Source organism: Platalea leucorodia, assembly GCF_965183815.1.
Source record: "Platalea leucorodia genome assembly, chromosome: 1".
NCBI classification, from domain to species: domain Eukaryota; kingdom Metazoa; phylum Chordata; class Aves; order Pelecaniformes; family Threskiornithidae; genus Platalea; species Platalea leucorodia.
In genome coordinates this window covers 129,208,906-129,232,316 of record NC_138823.1, presented here as the reverse complement: position 1 = coordinate 129,232,316, position 23,411 = coordinate 129,208,906, and the positions used below count along the sequence as shown (strand labels likewise).

The 23,411-nt window shown below is 42.7% G+C and overlaps 1 protein-coding gene across 1 annotated transcript in view; it reads left to right on the top strand.

Moving 5' to 3' along the window:
• The first annotated feature begins 18,473 nt into the window (after nucleotides 1-18,473).
• PLCL2 (phospholipase C like 2) overlaps nucleotides 18,474-23,411 on the top strand; it is a 106,652-nt gene continuing 101,714 nt past the window's right edge. Inside the window, exons 1-2 of the mRNA XM_082319478.1 lie at nucleotides 18,474-18,739; nucleotides 19,506-20,053. Of these exons, the coding sequence (XP_082175604.1) occupies nucleotides 19,727-20,053 (327 nt within the window). The 5' untranslated portion in view covers nucleotides 18,474-18,739; nucleotides 19,506-19,726. The remainder of the gene's footprint in view (nucleotides 18,740-19,505; nucleotides 20,054-23,411) is intronic.

Below are 23,411 nucleotides of genomic sequence, written 5' to 3'. Positions count from 1 at the left end.
AATTAGTCACTATTGAGAACTTTGCATTTTCCCCAATATAGAAATCTAGATTATAACCAGTGGCTGAAAAATTGCCAATCTATTGGTGTGACTGCAGTGTTCAAACCAACTCCTCTGTCAGTCTGCTCGGAAAAGACATTAATCTACAAGAAAAGCTCTCAATGTTTTTAAGCTTTCTCTGTGCCCCAGTCTCTGCTAAAATACCCTGTTTCTCCTTCTCCCTGGAGTTCAGGGCTATGGGCAGAAGAAAACGATATTCGATGTTTCCTCCCTGAACCTGAAAAAGGAGTGGAGAACCTATCTAAGTGCAGGAGGAGCAGAGATGGACGGTGGACAAGATAGTATGATGAAGCTGATGATAATTATATTGCAGGCTACAGGTACTAAACCTGGGCGAAACCAGCATGAACTGTAGAAGGACTGGTATGTATGGTTGGAGCTATCACCATGAGAGACAGTTTGAGTCCAAGATAAAGTGTGTCAGTGTGAATTGAGAGGCACTGTAATTAATGTCAGGCTGAAAGGGCCAGAATAATTTATGGGACTGAGAAGATACAGGGTTGAGAAGTGTACAATTAATTAATGTTGAGATGGTAGGCATGTGGGAACCTCTGATTGAGGATGAGGGATCCAGATTTAGCCACTTGGAATTTAGGGAAAAAATGAGTCTTTTGTGCGACCAGACAGAAGTCTGTGCAAATATATGTAATTTGTGTGAGTTGTAGGATATTTGTCATTGTTGCAAAATGTTGCCTGTTTTGAAATGCTAATGGCATCTTGCATCACTGGGCCAAATTCTGCTTCAGTTACAGTAGTGTACTGACAAATTCACCAGGGCTGCTCAGACAGGGGAGTAAAATGTAAACAATTGACATGTTAATTTTTTAAGTCATGTTGAATAGCAGCCATTGACAGCATGTTAAAAACATCTACACTGCAGTTATTAAATCAGTGTTTTTTCTAAGCTACAGAAAACTTGTGAAAAATCCTAATGTTTGACTCTGAAATCGCATACACTCATTTCTTACTGATGTAGAACTAAAGATACCCATAAAGTTACTGCAGAATTATATTGACAAAGGGGAACTATTGTCTACAGAACTGTATTATGCAAAATCAAATGCAAAGGAAATTTAGACTCTGTTTAATAACCTGCAGGTAAATCAGAAGGATATTTGAATCCCTATTACATGAATGTAAATGGAAAGAGGGACTATTTACAGTTGAAAAGAGATACATCCATACTTTCCCATGTCAAAACTAGCACTCCCCACTACCTCTAGGACCTTGTGCGGCAGCACACCTAGCAAACCTGTGGTGGGTTAACCTTGGGTGGACATCAGGTGCCCACCAAGCCACTGTATCGCTCCCCTCCTCAGCAGGACGGGGGGGGCAGAAAATAAGATGGAAAAAACTCGTGGGTCAAGATAAAGGCAGTTTAATAAAGGAAAAGCAAAGGCTGCACATGGAAACAAAGGAAAACAAAAGATTTTTTTCTCTGCTTCCCATCAGCAGGTGATGGCCAGCCACTTCCCAGGAAGCAGGGCCTCAGTACGTGTAGCAGCTACTCCAGAAGACAAATGTCGTAATAACGAATGCCCCTGCCCCACGCCCCTTTCACTTAGCTTTTATTGCTGAGCAGACGTCATACGGTGTGGAATATCCCTTTGGTCAGTTTGGGTCAGCTGTCCTGGCTATGTCCCCTCCCAAGATCTTGCCCACCCCCAGCCTACTGGTGAGGGGGGAACGTTGGAGAGACAGCCTTGGTGCTGTGCGAGCACTGCTCAGCAGTAGCCAAAGGTGTTACCAACACCCTTCTAGCTACCAATACAAAGCACAGCACTGTGAGGGCTGCTATGGGGAAAATTAACTCCATCTCAGCCAGGCCCTACTGCAGAAACAGGAATCACAGTGGTGCTGGATGGGGCAATGGCAGCAGCGCTCCAAGGCCTGCTTGCTGCTGCTCTCAAACCTAAGAGGGAGGATCTGTCTAGGACCTGTCTTCCAGGGCAGCATATGGTTTGCTAAACGTTTTTTGCAACTGTAGGGTGGCACACATCCAGTCAGCTTTCATTCCCTGCCAGAATTTTAAAGAAATGTTAACAATGTTTACACTTTTCAGTTTTGAGTCTCTAAAAATTACCTATTTAAACCTTCTCTCCCTCTCTGACAACACAAGATCCAGCTCCTCCTTCAGAAGCGAAGTGCCACAGCGCTTACTCAGTTCTCACCGCAGGACTCAGAGAAGACAAACCCTGTCGGCAGCGCCGCTGCCCCTCGGCCACACCAGCGGAGCTTTGGTCAGGGCTGCAGCTCCCTGGGCTCAGGGCACGTCAGCGCCTGCGCCCCTGCCACCTACAACTGAGAAATGGGTACATTTCTGCACTCAACAAATTCAGCGCCTCAAATCTGTTTGGGGGAGTGGCAGCTTGCACAACAGAGGGATTGGGATTTTAACAGCTGGGGAGCTTTTGTATGGTACAGCATTTCAGTTTTTAAAAAAGGGGTGATGATTGTTTTTAGAAGGAGATCCATCAATATTATAGGTGTGCAAGAGAAGCATGCTTGCTTGACCAGGGTGTGAGTCTTGATAGTCAACTCTCTTTAAAGCTAAGGAACTGCGCCGCATTACTAGATCAGGCACGTTCCTCTCATCCCCTTCCGAATAAACGCATCTCTACTGCCAGAACGATGAAGTCTCATTCGTACAATGTGGGGCAGACTAATGAAAGCCATGGAAAGTACCTCCCTCACTATGGTTAGAAAAGGAAGATAATGAGACTTCTGGGAGATGCTGCTAGTGGAATACTACAGCACACCAGGGGATGTTTAAATGAAATGTAGAGACCAATATTTTTTGCAAGGTTAAGGACAGAGACCATAGCCAGAATGTGTTGTTTCCAAACGGACATCTGGCAAATATTGATCTACAATCGTTTTTAGCATGGAATGGAAAGTACAGGTTGTGACACGAGCAGTCAATAGTTTTTTAGGCTATTGATCCTTACAGTGGCTATTGATTGGTTTTTAGGCGATAGCACAATCTACTTTTTCATTTAGCTTAGCTTAAAATAACTGATTGCAAGTTCTGTGCCTGTATATGTGGAAAGGGACTCAATATGCAAATATTGTTTCTCACCATTGGCAATGTATAAAAAATAAATATTAATTTATTAAGTGGCTTTTTCTCTCCTATTATTTAGTAAGACTACTCAAATATTATAACTTGGATATGATAAAAAGTGAAGTTGGGTTCAGGGGCCTCCAGCTACCACCATCTCCCCTCTCCTGCCTGACTTGAACTATTTTCTCAAAAAAATTCTACTTCTATGAATAAAGTCAACTGTTAGAATGAACACATAAGAGATCTAGTGGATTTCTGTAGACGTATCATCTTTTCACTCACTCTTGTCCCATCTGATTTAATTGTTTGCTTTCTTCTGCAGAGAAAATATGCTGTTGCCTACCGCTTGGGGATTTTATATAAGGTTCAGTAAGTACTCTTGAGTGTACTGGATTTTACTAATTGTAAAATAATCTGATGATATTTTTTGTCCAGTTAAAAGAAGCTGTACATGGGGAAAGACTGGCATACAAGAAATGGCAGTAAACTACAAGCCAGGTCATGCCTTGAGGTGTTAGTTCTTATGATTGCTATTTATATTTCAGTGCAGAGTGGAGTCTTTCTTTTGCCCAAGGCGTAATATTCCCACTACAGGCAATAGCCAGCTAGCGCTCCAGCCATTCTTTAAATAAGCTAATCCAGTGTTTGCATTTGGTCCCTCCTGCGAGAGCTGGAAACAGAACTGAGGTGTTTATTGTACAGACTCAATGCTCATCTATGCTGACTTGTGGAGTAAATAAAGTGTCAAACATATGCATTGAGCAATGCTATTTATGTTATCTAGACAAGCTGAGAATGCATCATTATGCTGTACTGCGCTTCCCAGATCCAAGAAAGCGACCCACAAATCTTTCAGCTATTATCTAGCAAGTAGTTGTATACCACTTTTACATCAACAGCAGTAGGGAATGGAACTATTTTTTTCAGGTGTCATATATATCCTGATGCACTGACTGTCCTGAAGGTCATGATTCAAATCATTCTGGGAACCGGTTTTTATCTAGGCTGAAAACATTAATCACTTACAGTTTTACATCTAAAATAAAGCAAACAAAAAAAGTCTAACAGAAGCATAACAAAAATGAAAGCTACCCTTATAATTTAAATAAAAAAATGTCTTATAAAGCAATGCAATTTGACCAATGCAGAATCAAAAAACAGGCTGTTGGGTATTCTGAGATTTCACCCTTGACATTGTTTTAAGATAAATTTGTGTAACACGCCTGTGAGGGCTATTCATTGATACTGTCTTTTTTTTTTTTTTTTGAGACCAATCTGCATACCTTTTTAGCAATTAAGAATTAGGGATTAGGAATTCAGTACATTGCATATTTTGGTGGGATTATATGGGATATTTGTTTATAAGTAAAGATTTCTCTTTTGGTTTGGGACTGAAAAAACTGCAAAAGCCTTCAATTTCTTACCTTAGTGTTACATAAAGGTGAATTTGACCTACAATGTGAAATCTGAAACTAAACCACAACTACATAAAAGGGCCTAAAGTTACTTTGGTCAAGACCTAGAATCAGACCTTTCTTGAATGCAGCAGCTTGATTCCAGATGAAGAGCTGCAAACCATCCCTCCCTCTCAATGATGACTTGGGTTAAGAGAAGATGTGTGGTTAGATTGGATCTGGGCCCATCTTTAATAACTGATATCAAAAGCAAAAATTTTTTGGCAAACTGCTGAACTTTCTTGACTGTTTTATTGACATGAAAACAGCAAACAAAACAGGGAAAAAAGAGCTTTGTCATACAGACAGCTTTTTAGTCTTTAGGACACTGAAAAGTACTTTAACTTGATGTCTGTAGCTGCTTCATTAGTTTTGCCTTGATTGTAAGATAAGGGCTTATGCAAGTGGCTGTAGAACCTGAAAGGCTGTTAATTGTCTGAAATAGCGACTGAAGCAGCTTTCTTCTGCAGTGTGGTCTATTTTAGCGTTATAAATCCACTTTGGATGGGAGTTCCTCTATTAGAGGGTTTTTTTTTTCAATCTCTGCATTTCTAAGAAGAAAGAAATCAGCATTTTAAGTGTTTAAATGTCTTCTGGGCAGTAGCTATTTATCACACAAGACAGTATTTCAGGACATCGTTATTTTCTTTGAGAAACTCTGCAAAAATACAGCATAATGTCAGTTATTGCTGGATGTGCATGCAGAGCAATATTGTTCTGTTGCCTGGTAACCAGTGAGAGGGAGGCACTTTGGAAACACTGATAGAAAAAGAGAAAGAGAAAGCTTAACTGCACACACTTGAGCAGAAGACTTATAAAACTGGTGTTTGTTCCAGGTAGGTTTCAAGAGGAGTTTGGGTCAAGGTTCTCATAGGGTTTTGTGAGGTTTTTTCCCACTAAAAAATCCATCAGGTTATTTTCTTGTGTTGGAATTTAATGGCTACGCTTATTTTTTCAAGCCAGGTTTAAAATTTGCCTACTTTGGAAAGAGGAATGTTCTTTTTTCTTTATAGACATTCTTGAATACTTTCCGAAGGTGTTTTCTCCTTAGAATAGTGCACTGATAGTGTTGTAACAAAATAAATATGCAGAAGTGTTCTGAACTGATATTCTTAACAACTCTGGATGATCACGAATGTATTTTCAAAGCTAAAATGCTCTGACAGTTCCTGGATTACTGAAGCGCTAGGTATTGTAATAAAAACAATTAACAAACAATAGGTTTGCTGAGTCAAACAAACAAACACGAAAGAAAAACAGAAAATGTGTTAGCTGGAATTCAGTCTGGCCATAGCTTCCTGTTTTAAACACAACTGAAAGTCAGCATAAAATTAAGGCAGAAGAGATTAGTTCACAGGAACCAGTTTAACCTTTGGTCAAGCTGAGACCAAGTGCTGGTGAGGATTTTAACTGGCTGGGGTAATGCGTTGTTCTCAGACGCCTCCCTGGCTTCCTGCTTCTGACCAGCATCAGTCGGTCTTTTTTGCGTGGTCTTTCTTACCGTAGAGCGAGCAGGAAGTGCTGAACGCCGGCGAGGCAGTTTATTGCTGCCAGATTTACAACATTGTTTTGAGAAGTTAAAAGGGTTGTGTAGCCCAAGTGCGATTTGAGCTGGTCTTTGAATTTCAGGGTGTTAAATTGAATGGAAGTGAATGCAACTTTTATTTTTTCTGGCAGCTAGTTACACTCAGAAGCTTTGTAAACCTTGTTGTTGGTTTTACCTGTAGAGTGATGTTTTACTTCACGCCAAGCATCGGTATACTATGAAGAAGGAGTGACGCATCTTTAGATGTTGATCGCTCCACCGATTATTGTGTACTGGAAAAATTAAGGTCAGAGATCAACTCCTCTGTAATAACCTTCTGTGGCATTCAGCTGGTGGCAGGGAGTTCATGTGCAGGATGAAGAACGTATGAAGAAGATGATACCCTTCAAATCAGTGCATTAGCTTTTCATTTTTCCTCTTCCAGAAAAACTTGAATATCTTAAGAAAATATAAGTACACAAGCACTGCAAAATTCTTAATTAGGATCTCACTGATTAATATTTCCTGTTTACTTATATAGGTAATGTATACATATCAGGACCAAGATGGAATTTTGCTCTAATAGAAAGCCTTGGAATTTTTGCTAAAATCATTAATCTAAGTTATTTGATGAAAGTCTGAAGGAAGCTGAAAGATGAGCACTGTTGTTCTGACTCCATGATCGTGTCACTTGTTAACAAATTAATTCCTCCTAGTACAGTGGTTCACTGAGCTCTTAAAGCCTTGCACCCGGTATGTCACAGCGGAAACAAGCAGTGTCGGAGAGGTCTGTAAGGGCCAGACGTGGCTGGACTTTCCTATCAGGCCTCATAAAAGGTGCATCCTCTTTCCCTTCTGTGCTTGGCACCTCAAAGAAAGAACTGGTAAGTGACCACAAAACCTCATTCTTTGTGAATTTCTGTTAATGATGCTACACAGGAAAAATATGTCAGTAATGAGGGCAGACAGCCATTCGGTTACTGTAGAGGAAGAATAAAAACTAAATCTGAGCTATGTCTCACATTGAATAATGGACTTGCTGGATTATAGGGCAAAGGACCAGGATTCAGCTGCCACACTGCAATACTAGCTTATGATTAGACAGGCAACACAGTGCTGAGGTATCTTGATGTTCTTTTTCCATCAAAAATGCCAGCAAGTTTGGGATCTGGTCATTTGCCTTGTTTTAAAAAAGCTCCCTCACAAAGATGCAGGAGCTAGCATTGCTGTAAATGTTTGCCAGAGAGCAAACTAGGGGTGACAGAGACTTAGCCATGCTCAGTGGGGCAGGTTTGAGGTCACGCGCAGACCCTAGTACATCCTATCCTTTCAATCTCAACATCCCACAACACTGCGGAAACACACAATGACAATTATATGAAATACATTGTACTTATTAGAAGTAATCACATACCTTTTTCATGGGGTTGGGCTGAAATTTGATACAGTTATTGTTCACTGAGTATACACTTGCATATTTAAAATAATTTGGAAGGCAATTATTATTGCATAAAGCATTTGTGCAATAATAATAGTTGTGTATGATCTCATGAAGGGTTCAATCATTCAAAGTGCTGAATAGTCTGTGGCCATCAAACAAAATATTTAAGGACAGGTTTAGCTTTACACAAATAAGTAGTCCAATTGACCTCACTAAGGCCACTCATCTACTTAAATGTCAACATGTATCTAAGTGCTTTCCTGGATTAGGGCCAGAACATTTTGTCTTTTGTAAGACAAGGCCCTAAGAAGACCTGTTGCAAATGGCTGCAGTCTGCAGAGCTCCGGAAAGGTGAAGCAAAATAAAAAAGGACGGTATCAAATTATAACATAGTTGTTTATTTATTTAAGGAATGTAGTTTATCATTCATGATTGGCATTACTGCAGAGAAGACTATTACTATATAAAGGCAGCAATACTAGGGAACAGAAAGGAAACATCATTAGGTATTTGAAACACGGAATAGGCCCGGAAAGCAGAGGGACTTCAACTGAGACGATGATTATCTTGTTTAGTGACTCAGAGTTATGGGGTTCTTTCGCACTCGTTTTGCAGTGAGGGACTATTTGGTGCACAACTGCTTCTGGAGTCCCAGCTCCACTGCTGTGGGGTGTGTGTCACATAAAAATGAATATAGCTTCAAAATTGGCTTGCCTGAAGGATGCAGTACACCCCTTCCCTCCTGATCCTTAGCTCTCCGAAGGGTCCCAAGTCCATGAATTGCAGACCATGAAAGTTCAGTGTAACTGATAGCTCTTGGCCACATTAAAAAATGGAAAAATCTAAATACAAGCAATCCTCTCTCTCTATTGATCAAAGTGAATATAACGTGAGCCCAAGCATGTCACTATGAAGCAAATGGAATCCCCTTCAGGGTAGCTAATGTAGCTGCGGCCTTGCAGGCCATGCCCTCAGCTGGTGTAGCCACCTAACTCAGGCTCATGTATGTAGATAGAGAGTCTTTAATTTATGTCTTCAACTGCTGTCTTTTTACAAGAAAAACACCTCCTGTATGGAATTCTTTTTAGTTGACGACATGATAAAGAATACCCTGAGAGCCCTGGGTTACAGAAAAAAAAATACAGATATTCAGATAATTTCTGTAAGTTCTAATAAAGTCATAGCTCACAGGATGTAAAATATGTAATGTCAAGCTGCTGCCCAGCACTTTTTGCTTCTCTGGGAATAACTGTCCTCCTACTTGTATTATACCAACTTTTTGCCAGTCTGACAACCTAGGAACCCGTGTATCAACTTACCTAGCACTACTCCTTTAGGCAAAGGTAAGGCAGAAGAGAGGCTATAGCTAATTATAGTCTGCATTTGAAGGAAAAGCAGCTCCGTATGTGGAATAGTATGTTTTAATACTTGGTGGATTTGTAATGTTCAAACTGTTATATTAAAGTGTAAAATCAAGATGGAAGCTTTGCTTTGCCTGGCAGATATGTCAGAGAAATTTGTGCTAGTGAACTGAAAGGTCAGTCTTCAACTACAAAGAAAAGAAAGAATTACTATGCGGTTTGTATATCTTACATTACTTCTGTTTAAATTTAAAAATATACTTGGCAATTTCAGGAAAACTAGTTCACATATAATGAAACCATCTTAATGCCTTAGGGTAAATATTTTTTTGCTGAATTCTTTTTGGATTCCCACTGGATTTGTAAGTCATTCACATATTAAAATCTTAAGTCAATTCCAAAACCCAGAAATTCAAATAAAGTACCCATTTATGGAACCTACTGTTTTTCTGGCCAATTTTGCTCTTTTCCTTGGGCAACTCATGTTTACATTTACAACCAGTATTTGTGAGGTGTTTCCCGTGCTTGGTACTGGGGAACAGTGCTGTATAGTGTTCTTTAGCTTTATTTGGTCCTTTCACACAGTTCGTCTTGCTGGAAACATCTATTTGATCTGCTTCATGTAACTTCATCTATTTTTTCCCAGAGCACAACTTTGTATTTTATTGGGAAAGGCAAAGGATACTCACCACAGAATGTGGAAACAAAGACAATAGTCATGAACATGTGTGTGCGTGTGCGTGCATAATCATCATCCAGAGACCATGCTGATGAACAATATGAAACAAAGCATTATCATTATTATCAACAAGCTAGACAGAAAAAAAAAGCTGAAGGAAACGTTTTTTTTCCAGCTGAACAATATTTAAACATTTTAAGTGGTACCTCCTCAGTCAGAAGTAATGACTGAAATCAGCAGAGTTGAAAGTTCTGAGATAATTGGTCAGAAAAAGAGCTGAACTTAGTTCGAAAGAGTTGGGATAAACACACCTGCATTTCTAAATGCCCAGGGAGCCTTTGTGAGGCTTCAAAAGATATGAAGTTAAGTAAATCAGTCCCTGAATTTCATTGCCTATCTTATGTTAAATGCTGCACTTAATGAAGATTAATCAAGATAATTTTCCTTTCATTGACACCATCACCCTTTGCACCTGTACAGAATCATTTATGTAAAACAGCTGGCATTATTATACTGCCTCTTACCTGAGACATCAAATAAGATTAAAGTGTATGAGGTGCCTTAAAATAATTAAAACAAATGAAAATACAGATGCAGACTGGTAGAAATCAGTGAAGCCCATTGATGTACACTGGCAGATCCTTTGGGCACACGTGGTGCTTCAGGTCTTCACTGCTCTTTGTCCTACATTCCTTCTAGCTACACACATATGCACCAGAAGTGATTTTTCCAGAGAAGAAAGATGATCAAGTGCTTAGAAAGGGGGTCAGGAATTTTGGAGGTCCTGGATCCATTTTCAACTGTTAGACATTTCCTAAATTACCCAGAGAATGTCTATGTGGTCTTTTGCGAGCAGACGCAAGATCACACTGTTTGCCTTCCAAGCTGGATGGCTATGTGCCAGCTCTGAACTGGATCATGCCATATATTTATACAGTGTCAGCGGCAGTGAGCCTTGATCTTAACTGGGGCCTTTAGTCTTTTCTGTAATGCAGATACAAATAACATTAATTAAAAAATGATTAAAATCAGTAATCTGAACTTATTCTTCATAAGCATGCAAATTCATGTTCTGTTTCTTGCTTAGGAAGAACTTAGCGAGGGGGGGAAAAGGAATTTTAAATGGAGCAAAACCCCAACATCCTCTTTCCTCAGAAAGTGATTTTATTAAGTACTGAAATGACTTATGTCAAACAGTCAAGAAACGTGCATTTAGGCCTCAGCTGCTTCTGCTGGACAAAATGCATACGGAACGTATCAATGTTAGCAATGCAGTCTGAAAGAGAAAATCCTTTCTTCAGGCTGTGTCTGTTACTTCCTCACTGTATCTGAATGTAAGGAGCTCTTACATTCATAATCATTTCATGAGATTGGTCTAGTTTTCTTCTTCCCCTGTACACTCATAACCCTTGACAGCTAAGTTGTTTGAATTTTATTATAATGTTGTATCTCAAGACATTCTTCGCAATAATATATTTTTCTTCCATCTGATCAACCTTTTTTTATTTCCTTCTGTCCTCTTCTGCCTTCAACTCTGTTTTCCAATTCCAGTGGCTAACAGTTCTTACTCCCTTCCTCCTACCATGGCTTTCCATTTACCAATTCCTTGACTTTATCTCCCTCTCCAATTTCGACTTGCCCTTTACCTCAGAGTTCACTCTTTTCTTTTTCCCTGTCACTACATTAGTGCTATGGACTATGATCGCAGTAATCCTGAAACTCGTTATAAGCAAATGTAAATAGTTTTTACCATTATGTCCTTTTGTCCTTCTCTGATGTCCCTTTTCATTAATTTTCTTCATTCATCCTCTTTTCCTATATACTGTTTTCCTAACTTTTCTGGGGTTTCTTCCTACTGTCCTTGGGCAGTGACTAAGGAATGCTCAGAGGATCGAACTTGGTTGTAGATTTTTATCTTAGAGGGAGGAGGAAGAAGCAATTTGTAAAATGAGTTCAAGTGAAACATATAGATCCCTAACAGAAAGGAGGAGCAGAATGGGAGAATGAAGGATGGAAAGATTTTTTCTTCACAAAAAGGAATTAGAGGAGTGCCAGCTGGAACAACTGTGTTTTCCCAGCCTCCTGATACATGCAGGCAAAAAGGTGAGAGAACTAGAAATTCTTCAAGTACGCTTAGTCTTACCATTGTCCCACTTGAGATTCCCCCTCCTGGTGACTCTTCTTCGAGGAGTACATTGCCACAGCAAAGAACAGAAATGGGGACTTTCCCTTCTGTTTTTTGGCAGAAGAAAAGTGGGGCTTTCCCCTTACTTCAGCTGCTGTTTACTCAGAAAATGAAGTTGCCGCATATTAACAGTGAGGTTTTGTGTATATATATATTTATCTGAAAATCCAGAGGATACAGGAAAAGCTACGTTAACAGTCAGGACTCTGATTTTCATGGATGGTTTAGGCAAAATATAAATGTTTCAGAGATACTAAGAAGAGTATTTTCTGCCTACTGCACTCCTATCAGTTTGTGGTAATGGTACAATAGGTGCTTAGTTAAGGTCTTCTGACCAGATGTTTCAACCATAAAGCTATTTCTAGTAAAGAAGTTTTGAATATGCATGTGAAAGCATCTATAAATACTGTAACTTATTAGCATTTTTACAGCTAAAAATAAAGAAAGCAAATATGACTGTTGACTTATGCTTCAGAAGTTGAAAGATTAGGTAACAAATTAACTGGTGGAATTGACTTCTGTGAAGACCTGTGCTGGTTAGTGCAACATACCCGTGCCTACCATCCCTATGGGACAAGAGCCGATGTTAATTTTACGTATGTGAGCAATACAAAAGAAATTAATGGGATTAAGGAACTGCATTACAAGCTTTAGTACAGGATTCAGTCTCACTGGCTGTTGTGACGCAGTCTACCAGTCTCCATGAAAAACTATGTTCCACCATGTGTTAGTAACCTTTTTAAAGACTGTTTCAAATAACTCGTGCTGTGTGATTTTTCTCAAATGACTAAAAGGAAATGCATTTGTGTCTTGGGCTATGACGAGTTTAATCAACTCCTGTTCTCCCTCCACCTCTTTTGCGGGCATATACTAAGCATACCATATGATTTCTTGTAATTCAGCAAAGTTACAAGGCTAAAGTGAATAATGTGGATTTTGACTGCCATTCATTAAAAGAACTTCATTCCTCTTTTATATGTATCTTTTCCTCTTTCTGTGGTATTGTGTGTCGTAAGCTTTCTAACAAGAGAAACTGACACCAGCATATAGCTAACTTTATCAGCAGAAGTGTGTATGTGTTAACTTTCCTATTATGTCTTCAGAGTGAAGACATAACACACTGCAATTCCTACTAAGCATGTGCAGACCCAGTGTTTAGCCTCATAGACATGATAAAATGAAGACAATTTTAGAAGGAACTCGGCTGACAAAAGTCAACCTATTTTACTTACTTACTCTCCTATAATGGAAGAGATGCAATTTTCCTCAAAGCAGTGAAAGTGTTTAATATTCTGCTATGAAGAGAACTCGCAAAGCATATCATCCTGAAATTACGAACGAAAAGCTTTATGTTTTTTCTATGTGAGAATTTAATGAAAGATGTTGATCAGTATTAACACTTCAATTAGTTTGCAAGAGAAAAGTTTAGGTTTGAAGAAGTTATAAAAGCTCATTGTGGGCTATTTTATTTGCATGCCCCTGTAATAATAGAGTCAGATGCTTCAAATTACAAAAATAGATGACTTATGAAATGCCTTATGTCCCAGAAGTCAAATGCCTCTGTATATATCCAATAGTTACTAGCAAATATCAGGAGGGACAAAATGAAATCCAACCCTTTGCAGAATTCTGGCTCTCGGCCCATTTTGTAACCCTGTAACTTCTCCTTAGAGGGCAGAGTACAACACCAGGGGATGGCAAACACTGTTTGTGTGCTCTTTTTAATGATGTATCAGAAACACTTCAAGAACAGGTTTGTTGTTGCAGGCTCTCTGGTAAAACATATGTGCCTCAGCTGAAATGTGCATGATGCAAGTCTTACCCACTGTGTCTGTCTTTCCTAGTGGAAGAAAATACAAATTTTGCTCCATAGAAGCCTTACCCAATATAACCCCAAATATTATTGGTACAAAATAAGTTTTTCCAAATGGTGATACTAAAATCAAACAGAAAAGACTTGATTTTCAGCCTTTTCAAGAGAAGCAAACAAACAACGTGCTATTAGAAGATGATAAACTCTCATTTCCAGTTAAGATAACTTCAGGATCCCCAACAGAGTTACTCAAAATTTAGTGCCTAGGTCAAGACTTTCAAAAGAGACTTAATTTATAGTTTGCAAACTGAGGCCTTAAGGGAGCCTGATTCCCAGAAAGTCCTTCATGTCTGCTCTTTAACTTCCCATTAAAGTGTCTATTTCACTATTTTAAAAGGCAGGGAATACTGTTGCTCAGCTTTGAAAAATCTTGACCTTTTTTTAAACATATAAACAAAAAGTCTCATTTTCAAAGCAATGTGATTTAAAGCTATGCTGCAACCAACTAACTCCACAGCATGATAGTCTTAGTAACAGACAGTTTAGAGAAGAACTTTTGAATGATCGTGATTTGGAAAAATGCTCCTTCTGGATTCAATAGTCTGTAGGGGAAGAGTTGATTTACTGTTAAGCTCTTGTTAATCCTCAACTGTCAAATTTAGTAGGCTGGTAGCCAAACTAATTGGCACGATAGGTAGGATAGAGAGTGAACATTCCTTAGGCTGCAATTAATAGGGTAAAATGGTTGATCTGCTTGATAAAAAAAAAAAAAAAAAAAAAGATCCTCATACTTACTGCTAGTATAATGAACTTTCCAAAATTATAAACATAATTAATTTCAAGCACACAATGTTAACAAATGCTTTCCAGTAAACAAATCTGTCAATTTAGCCTATGTTTACCTACCTACATTTTTGCTGTCTTTAGTGCACATCCTTTCATATTCCCCTACTTGTACCGTCTGCTCTTTTTATGTGCATACGACACCTGCACTTTACAGATGTTGTATACAATAATGCATTATTTATAGCTAAACTTTGCTTTGGATTAATTATGAATTAGATTCCGACTGTAATGGGACTGCTTAAACATGTGTACTTAATTATAAACAAGTGTAATAAACAAGTATGTGCAAGACTGTGACCTGAACAATCAAGTCAGGCAATTTAAAAAATTATCACTGGAATTGTAGAGACACTTATAATAATGAAAAAACATATTCCAAGCAGAGATGTCAGAAAAGCAACATTTAAGCAAGCTAATTGCTAATTAAAGTTTTTCATGTTTGGAATAAAAAAATATTTACCATATTAGTAATAATCTGGTATTTGGTTTATTTAAATATTGGTCATTTAGTCACTGGTTAGGGGTTTAAACATATCCTGTTTCTTGGCAGGTTTCTACTGCCACACTATTTGAGTTAGAAAAGTTCAATGGGTAATATTAGCTTAGCTGTGGAACTCTGATATTTAATAGGATTTTATGAAAATAGCTAATACGTGCACATGACAGCAAGTTCTCACAGTTAAATATTGTCACAGAGGTGTCTTTTGATTCCATTATAATCCTTATTTCATTTAACAATTAAACAAACAGAGCCTGCTGAGGCCACTATTGAATAATGATAACCAGAAAGTTTCTTCACCCCATGATAGTCAAAAAGTTGTGGCAAAGAAAGTATACGGTTTACGGTAGCATAACATGAACTATTTTGGAAACCTGAGCTTGCTGGGATAAACAAGGTCTCTATAGAGTAGCCCAATCTTGGTGGCCATTTCTGGGACTTCAATTTATCAGAAATGCTTCATTTCGTACATGGCAGTATTTTTCAGCTTAATGCATTCAAAATGCATCTGAATAAACACTTTGCTAATGTAAGGAAATTCTGTAAAACAGAATGGGGCAATAATAAAAATCAGTGAATGATCATCAGAAGAAATCTCAGCTTCAGAGTAATAATTATTTGCTACCTCCATCTTTCTAGCACAACCTTTCTAGTTTAGTGTCTGATAGCATGTTTTTATCAGTAATTAAATTTCAGTAATTAGAATAAGCATAATGCTGGTATTATTATATTGACTTGCAGGCATGTGTCCTTAAGATGAGGTTCAGAAGTTTTACTGGTTCCTTTGTATTAAATCGCCACTTTTACAGCCAAAAATCTGGCAATGTCTGCATGTCTTGATATCATTCATTACAGAACTGCCAAGGCTAAAGTGAAATTATTTCTTTTTCAGTGATGGCATCTTGTTTCTATACAGGCTGGACAGATAAGCAGAGCTGAAAAGGGAGGGTTTTTTTTTTCATTTCTGACTGATCAAATTTTGCTAAAGGCCTTAAAACTGGTGTTTTAGTATGTGCATCTTAAGTAGCAACATGACAGAAAGCACACATCTTCTTCCTCATCAGTTTACTGGCAACGCTCTGTGACAAATGATTCTAATAACATTTTGTACCTGTTATGTGTAAATCTCATCCTCCAGAAGAAACAGTGATGATCCTAACGACCAAGTGTCTCCTGTAGGGATAGTTTGTGATGTGCACATCTGCAGATACAATACTGAACATTCCTTTAATATTCAAGGCTGCCTTTTTCTACTTAAATGGCAAGGCAAAATGTTCAGGCAAGAAATGTTCAGATAAGGGCAAATGGTAAAATCACTGTATCTCCAGCTAATGAAAAACACAAACTTTGGCTATTTCAAATCCTAATATTAGTGTCCCTCAGTGTTTACAGCCTAAATCCTGCAAATGTCTAGGTTTTCATTTAAACTTAAGCACTGTTAATAGTTTGATTAAAATTGGGACCATATATGTGACTGATGTAGCAGTGTGAGGTTCTGATCTCCCTTGACCCGCTAGAAATGATACTAAGTAATATCCTCCAAATAGGTTCATGCCTTCGTCCAAGCTGGATCATACTTCACGGTCCCTTTTTCCTACAGTGACGAACACCATTGTCCAGACTTGCAGGCAGAATATTGCCTGCAAGTCATGGACCAGAGATTAACGATACATTACACGTAATTATTACGCACCTGAAGCAGATTTATTCCATGGGAGTAGCGTGGCACTTCCATGACACAAAAACAAGTGGGTTCCTGTATCTTACTTACTAGACCTCTTACCTCAAAGGTGAGTTGTTTGGTCCTTTCCTTGCTACCAAGACAATTATTTAATAATGCCTATGTGCAGATTACTGCTAAACTGCAGTCACATTCCCACTTGTGCTTTGTCTTCTTTCTGGCCCAGCATCTCTTGGTTTCCTGTCTATAGTGTGGCACCGCTTCCCGAGGAAAACGCTCTCACCAGAAGCAGTCCGTAAGTCGGCAGCTGCCTGATGGCAGTGGGGACACAAATGCGAATCCCTTCAGGAAGACAGGGGATTAAAATAAGGGCTCTCACGCTCCAGGCAGTCTAATCACTAAACACTGACAGAAGGCGGCATCGTCCCCGTGGGTCTCAGTGTTTTGGAGGAGGGAGCTGCCCCTTGCTGTCCCGAAGGAGAAGATGGAGGTGCCTTTCCTTTGGAGACCGCTCAAGGGTGTGGGCCACCAATGGATGGAGGCGTTCCTCTGCAGGCTGTGGCAAGGCCCTGGAGCTGAGGGACAGGATTGAAAATGTACTTTTCACTCCTGTGTTTCCACCATGCGACTCTGCACCAGCACACCGACGGGGGGTATGTATGCTGCCTTATTCTAGGTATCTACGATAGGTGTTTGATCTGGGGTGCTGAGGCTCCAGACACAGTCAGCGATCTCCAGAGGGCAACTGGGGGAACCTAAACTAAAAGCCTAGTGCTTTCGTTTGACTATAATCCGAGTCTAGCTCCTGCATTAAGCACTTCAGCCAAATGCCGAAGGTCAGATGGCGTGGGCCGTCTTCGCTGTCTCCTTGCTCGGCGTGACTCTTTGCGCTCCTATTTCTGCGATTCCTAATTTTGCCTGTGCTCTCAGTGTAGCACCTCCCTGTCTGACTCAACTTCTGAATTTCACGCAGAGGGCCAAGTGCCTCAACTGCAGCATTTCATTTCCCTTTATTCAACTTAATCGTGAAATATCAAGCTCTTGCGATACGCAGCCGTGTCAAGAGGTAAAAATAAACATGTGGCTCTTTGAATTATTCCTCATACACGAAGCCACTCGTGTTTGTCTCATGGCAAATGTAAACAATTATGTATGGGGTATGTAAGCGCACACCGGCCGTGCTTGCTTTGGTGTGGACGCACCTCTCAGGGTACCCGCCGGGTTGCAGCTTTCAGTAAGCTTTTAATATTCCGGCACCCCGTCACCTTCTTTCCTTTATTAATTAACGGATCGCACCGGACCCGTCAGCTCCGGCCCGCCGCGAGCTGCGAGCGGCGCCGGCGGCCGGCTGAGGCCGCCTCCCGGTACGCGGGAAGGGCCGTTGGGCCCCCGCCCTTCCTGCGTGCCCCGGCGGCCGTCGCCCCGCGCCCCGGCCCCTCTGACGGGCAGGACGGGTGAAGGGCGCGGGGCCCCGACGGGAGGGGCGGGAAGGGCGCACGGAGCCGCCGTCCGGTGCGAGCAGCGCTGCGCCGACCCCAGGGCGGGGGAGAGGAGCAGGGAGCGGAGGATGCGGCCGGGCGCGGGAGCGGGGCGGCGGGGAGCGGGGCGGCGGGGAGCGGGCTCTCCCGCCTCGGCCGGCAGCGGCCGCGCGGGCAGGGAGCGTGTGGAGGAATCCCGCGGTAACCCCGGGGCGCGGGAAGGGGCGGGCGGGCGGCCCGGGTCCTGCCCTCCGGCGGAGCGCCGCCGAGCTGCCGGAGGGGGGTGCTGGCGGCGGGGCCGCCCAATCCGCGCGGGGCCGGCCCCTGTGATTGGCAGCGGCGGGCGGGGGGGCGAGCCCGGCTCGCTCCCTCTGCCTTCCCCGGAGAGTTTCCCGGCGGGGGCGGCCGGGGCTGCCTCTCCCCTCGGCGCTGCCGGCGTTTCCCCCCCTCGGGGCAGTTGCCGAGCGTTGAGCCGGGGGAGGCGGCGGCGGCGGCAGCAGCAGAGAGCGAGGGAGGCAGCCACATGAATCAGTTTCTCTCTGTATCCGGCTCCGGGCAGAAGCGGCGACCATAGCGGGGAGGAGGGGAGAGGGGGAAAAAGCGGCTACTGCAGCGGCAGCAGGGGGGGCTCCCCTTGCCACCTTGCCGCCGAGGTGGGTAGCGGGGGCGCGGCGTGCGGGAGCGGGCCGGCTGCGGGCCGGAGGCAGGGCGGGTAGCGGCTCGGGAGGGTGGGCGGGCTGGGGGTGCTGCCGCCCGGGCCGCGGCTGTCGCCGCTGTGAGGCGGCTGGATGTCGGCAGGCAGCGGGGAGAGGAGAAAAGTTGCCGATGGCGCCCGGGAGGGTGCCCCGCGGGCGGCGTTGGCGGTGCTGGCGTTCGGCCGCTTCGCGCCGTCGCGCGTGGCCGGAGAGGGGCTGCGGCGGGCCGTCCCCGCCGTGCGTGGGACGCGCTCTCCCCCGGGCGGGGGCCGGAGGGTTTGGGGTGTGTTGTTCTTCAAGTTCTCTTTTCGCTCCCGCTTCGTTGCTCTGCGATTGTGGCTTTCACTCTAAGGGTGAAAATACCGCCATCAACGTCTCTCTCGTTTTCCTGGTTCGGCAGCCCGACCGGCGCAGTTCCTCCAGCCCCCCCACACCTTTCCCCTCACCGCCCCCCGGAGCGGGGCCGCGGCCGGGGCGGGCCGGCCCCGCTCCCCGCGGCGGGGCTGCGCTGGGTTCCCGCGCCGTGCCGCCGCCGTGCTGCGCGCCCCCCCCGCCGCGCCAGACCCGCCGGGTCGCGGAGACCTCCCCCGGTCCCTCCTCTCCCACGCGTGTGTGTGTGTGTGTGCGTGTGTGCAGGGGAGCGCGCCGTGGTGTCACGCTCCCCCGCCCGCCGCCGCCTCGTGTGAGGGCAGGCTGTCACGTTTCGCTTCTTTTCCGTCCCCAGGTGCTGAAGGACTGGTGCTCGCCCAGACGCGACCGAGGCGTTTGTCCCCCCTTCCTGGAGCTACGCGGCCTCGGCTGCCAAATGTGCGGAGGGGAGAGACTTTTGCTCAAAATCCCCCGGTCGTAAATACACAGAAAGCGGAAGAAGAGGCACCGCCGAGCAGCTGCAGGAGGAGGGGAGGGGGGCAGCAATATTGTTTCTGCCGTAGCCGGGGGAGGCTGATGGCGGAGTTCGGCAGCGGTGGCGGCACCGGCGGCGGGGGGCTCCCGTCCTCCCCGGGGCCGGTCCAAGGGAAGGTGGCCTTCAAGGCGGGAGACGGGGAAGGAGGAGGCGGAGGAGGAGGAGGCGGAGGTGGCGGCGGGAGATCCCGCTTTGACAGTGCCGGCAGCCGGGTCTCCAACGGGGACTGTGCCCTAGCGGGAGCCGGCGAGGAGCCGGGATCAGCTCCTCCTGCCAGCCCGGAGAGCAGCAGCAAAGAGAAAGGGTTTTCCACCAGCCAACAACGAGAAGGCAAGCCCGGCATCCCCCGGAGGAGCAGCATAATCAAGGTAAGAGCACTTGCTCCTCCCCATCGGGGTCTTGGCGCTTTCTCTGTGACAGAGACGGGGAGATGCGGGCGATAGATTTGGCTCACAGAGCTTTGGCTCTAGATGAAAGGATAGGCGGCTTTTTTCTTTTTATTTTTTCCCGTGGTGAGGGGACTTGATTTTTCCTTTGTCAGAAGCGGACAACAGCGAGAGGATGGCTTTGTGCACATCCACGCTTGGGGGTTGGGAGGGCGTCACGTTTTGAGGTTTATTAAAACAGAAGGCGCTAACTCCTGTCGGGGAAGGCGAGAGAAAACTAGCTGGCTCGTAAAAAGACAACATGGGCACCAGCCTGGCAGGGAGGGACATGGCTTACACAGTATCCGTGTTATTCGGGATGCACCTGTGCAGCGCGGTTTCGTGGCTCCATTGGCTTGTGCGTGTGACAGGCACGCAGCAGGCGATGAGAGATTCGGGATCCCATTGGGCTGGGGGTGGGAGAAGGTAGAACAGGGAGCATTCTTCTTGCTAAAAGTGACAGCTCATTTAACAGTGGGCTGCCTTGCACTTCACCTAGAGAAGCATCTTAATTTATACTGAGCTCCACATATTCTGAATGCTAATATTTCAGCTTGAAAAGCAGGGGGAGCATCAGTGGTAAAATGTAGATTGGGGAAAAAGGAATGGGAGTGTTTTTTAATACAATTGTTTATACAAATACAGTTGTTCTCTTTTCTTAAATCCACGGTGCCTGAGAGATGACACTTTTGTCTTGGGTTACCTTACCCAACTCCAGTGAAAATGTTGAGGGAACATGGAGAAATTACTCCATTGGTATAAGGGCTGTACTAGCCATAAAATGAAGCACAACTTCAAGTATGTAAGAACTGAGTTTAATCAAGATTAGCTAGATCAAAATCAAGCTAGATTTGTTGTCGTCTTAGATATTTATGTGCCTCCAAAATCAGCATACGAAGTTCTGTTGGCTGGATGATAGAAAAACACGTGTAGAAATTCAAGATCAGTAGTGTATCTCAAGTTGTGTTACCGTCTCCTGGACCTTGCTGTAAAAACCAAGGGGAGAGCAAGGGCAGTCGGCAGTGCAACACATTTGACAGCCAGCACCCACCCTTCCTGTTCGAGCAGTGATGCTGGGTGTGTACGTTTGTGTGTGTGTGTGTGTGTGTTAAAGAAATTATAACAATAGACAAGGGGCAACTGAGCTTGGTGTTGGAATAACTTAATATTTACTGGATTTGCCAGTGATTTTTTTACAGGTCTGATATTTCCTAACACTGTTTTGTTTCTTCTGTGGTAGCCCAAGAAAGATACTAGCGTTGTTTGCAGGGTGTATCATGCCATCATACTACTTTGTAGTGCATGATTTGATTATACAGCAACCTTCAGCCTCTCTAGGGACCAAACAAGGATACAATACATAGGGATTCGTGATATATTAAGATCAAGAAGCATGAGATACGGAAATATGTTTTGGATTACATTTCATGAATACCTAAGTCAAGGTTCTTAGTTGCTGCAGAAATGATAGCACTTTGGAATATAAAATTATTTTGCTTTCTGCTATTATTACTGATGAATACCATTTTGCAAATGTGAACAGTAATCTGTTTAGCTGCCAAGAACTGATTACTACAACTTTGTACTACCGTTTGAATAATTATGACATGAGTGGAAAAATCTGACAACGCTACATTTAAAGTTATGTGGTCGATAGTTATTTTAGATATTACTGTTTTAATACTTCTGGGAAAAATCACTTGTCTTCATGTATGTGGACTATTCTTCTGCCTGCTTAGTTCAGCAGTTCACAGGTAGTTTGAATCCGGTTGCATAGGTGCCGGTTGCGTAAGTGCATAGGCACCTAACGGTGCCTTTTTTGATATGAAACCTTTTGGAAAATCTGGCATGAGTAGTAAACCTTAAGATGCTTCTTGTTGTCTGCTCTTGCAGAGCAAAAGTCTGTAAAACAGAGTGGAAAAAGTAAAATGTAATCTATTTTTGGAAAATGTACCTGGAGTTTTAGTAACTTACATCAATGATGTAAAACTGCTCTTAAAGAATATATGGGGTAACCTCAGGAAAGAGGTCTGTGCCATGCAGATGCAGATTTCATACCTTCGTGCAAAATACAACATTGTTAGTTGATCTCTAAAATGTGCGTTTATGGAATATCTAATACTTTAAATGTTTTGCATGCCGATTACGGTGTAGGCTTTTGAGTCACAAACAGAAAATTGACATTTGAATAATAGTTCCAGTTGAGATTAAATACTTTAGAACCGCATGTTTGTGCATGAACATCAGGAGCAGAAATGTATTTTATTTTGGTTTTAGTCTGTGCTTCCATTGGTTGTCTATTTTCATAACCCTTCTCAGAGCAGTTGCTGCCTTTTTTTCCTTTCCTTTCTTACTTGCAATCTCTGATCCTTCTCTTTTTTCCACTTGTTCCATATTTTTTATTTCTATTTTTATTTATTTTGTACACCTGCATAAGTTTGACTTTTTCTTTCTTGTTTGGTACAAGAGGATATACTCTTTGAGGCTGAAGTGTCATCTAGGATGATGACAAGTGGTGGGGCCACTATTACTGGAAAAACTAATACGATCTTCATACCATGGTAGTTTACTTGGCCTTTCACTGTTGTATATAAGCTGTGTTTAGGCCGAAAGTGTTAAAGATTGTACCCTTCATTTGGAGCAATTTTTATGGAATAGCCTGTTGCATTGCTTACCTTTGCTGAACCAAACTTGAGGGCTAGGGACTACGTATCTGTGTTTACAGAGACTTGTCCACTTTCTGTTTCTTACTTTCCATATTTATGAGATTCTGATTTTCCAGAGGTGATAGTGATGACACATTGTACATGGGATTTGGGCTCTTCAGATACCTGATTTGTGAACTGATTTATGTACCACTTTTTTGTACACAGTGTTTTTTTTTCGTCACTATTTTGTTTTTCCATAATATTTTCCTTGGTGCAACTAGTTATGGTTTCCTAGAATGTAATTTCCTACAACAGTTCCTATGATAGTCCATAAAATGAATTTCCAGTGAGTCCATCTTGCAGTTCAAAGTGGATTTAAGCATCCTGTGAACTTCTCTTAGCTGCTCTGACAGTTGGCAGTGGGCTTGCTTTATTTTTGTGTGAGGTTCCCCTGCATCTTTCTTAAAGAGACTTTGAGGTGGTAGGAGTTTGAGAATCTTTAAGGTGGCAAATGACTTCTGTATATTTTTCCTCAGAGCTGCTTGCTTCCAGGGGTCTCAAGCAAACGCTGACGGAACCTCACAGTTTGTCAAAACTGTAGACCTAGACAGAAAGAGATCCAGTGGGATAAATATATCTTTATTAGGAGAGGT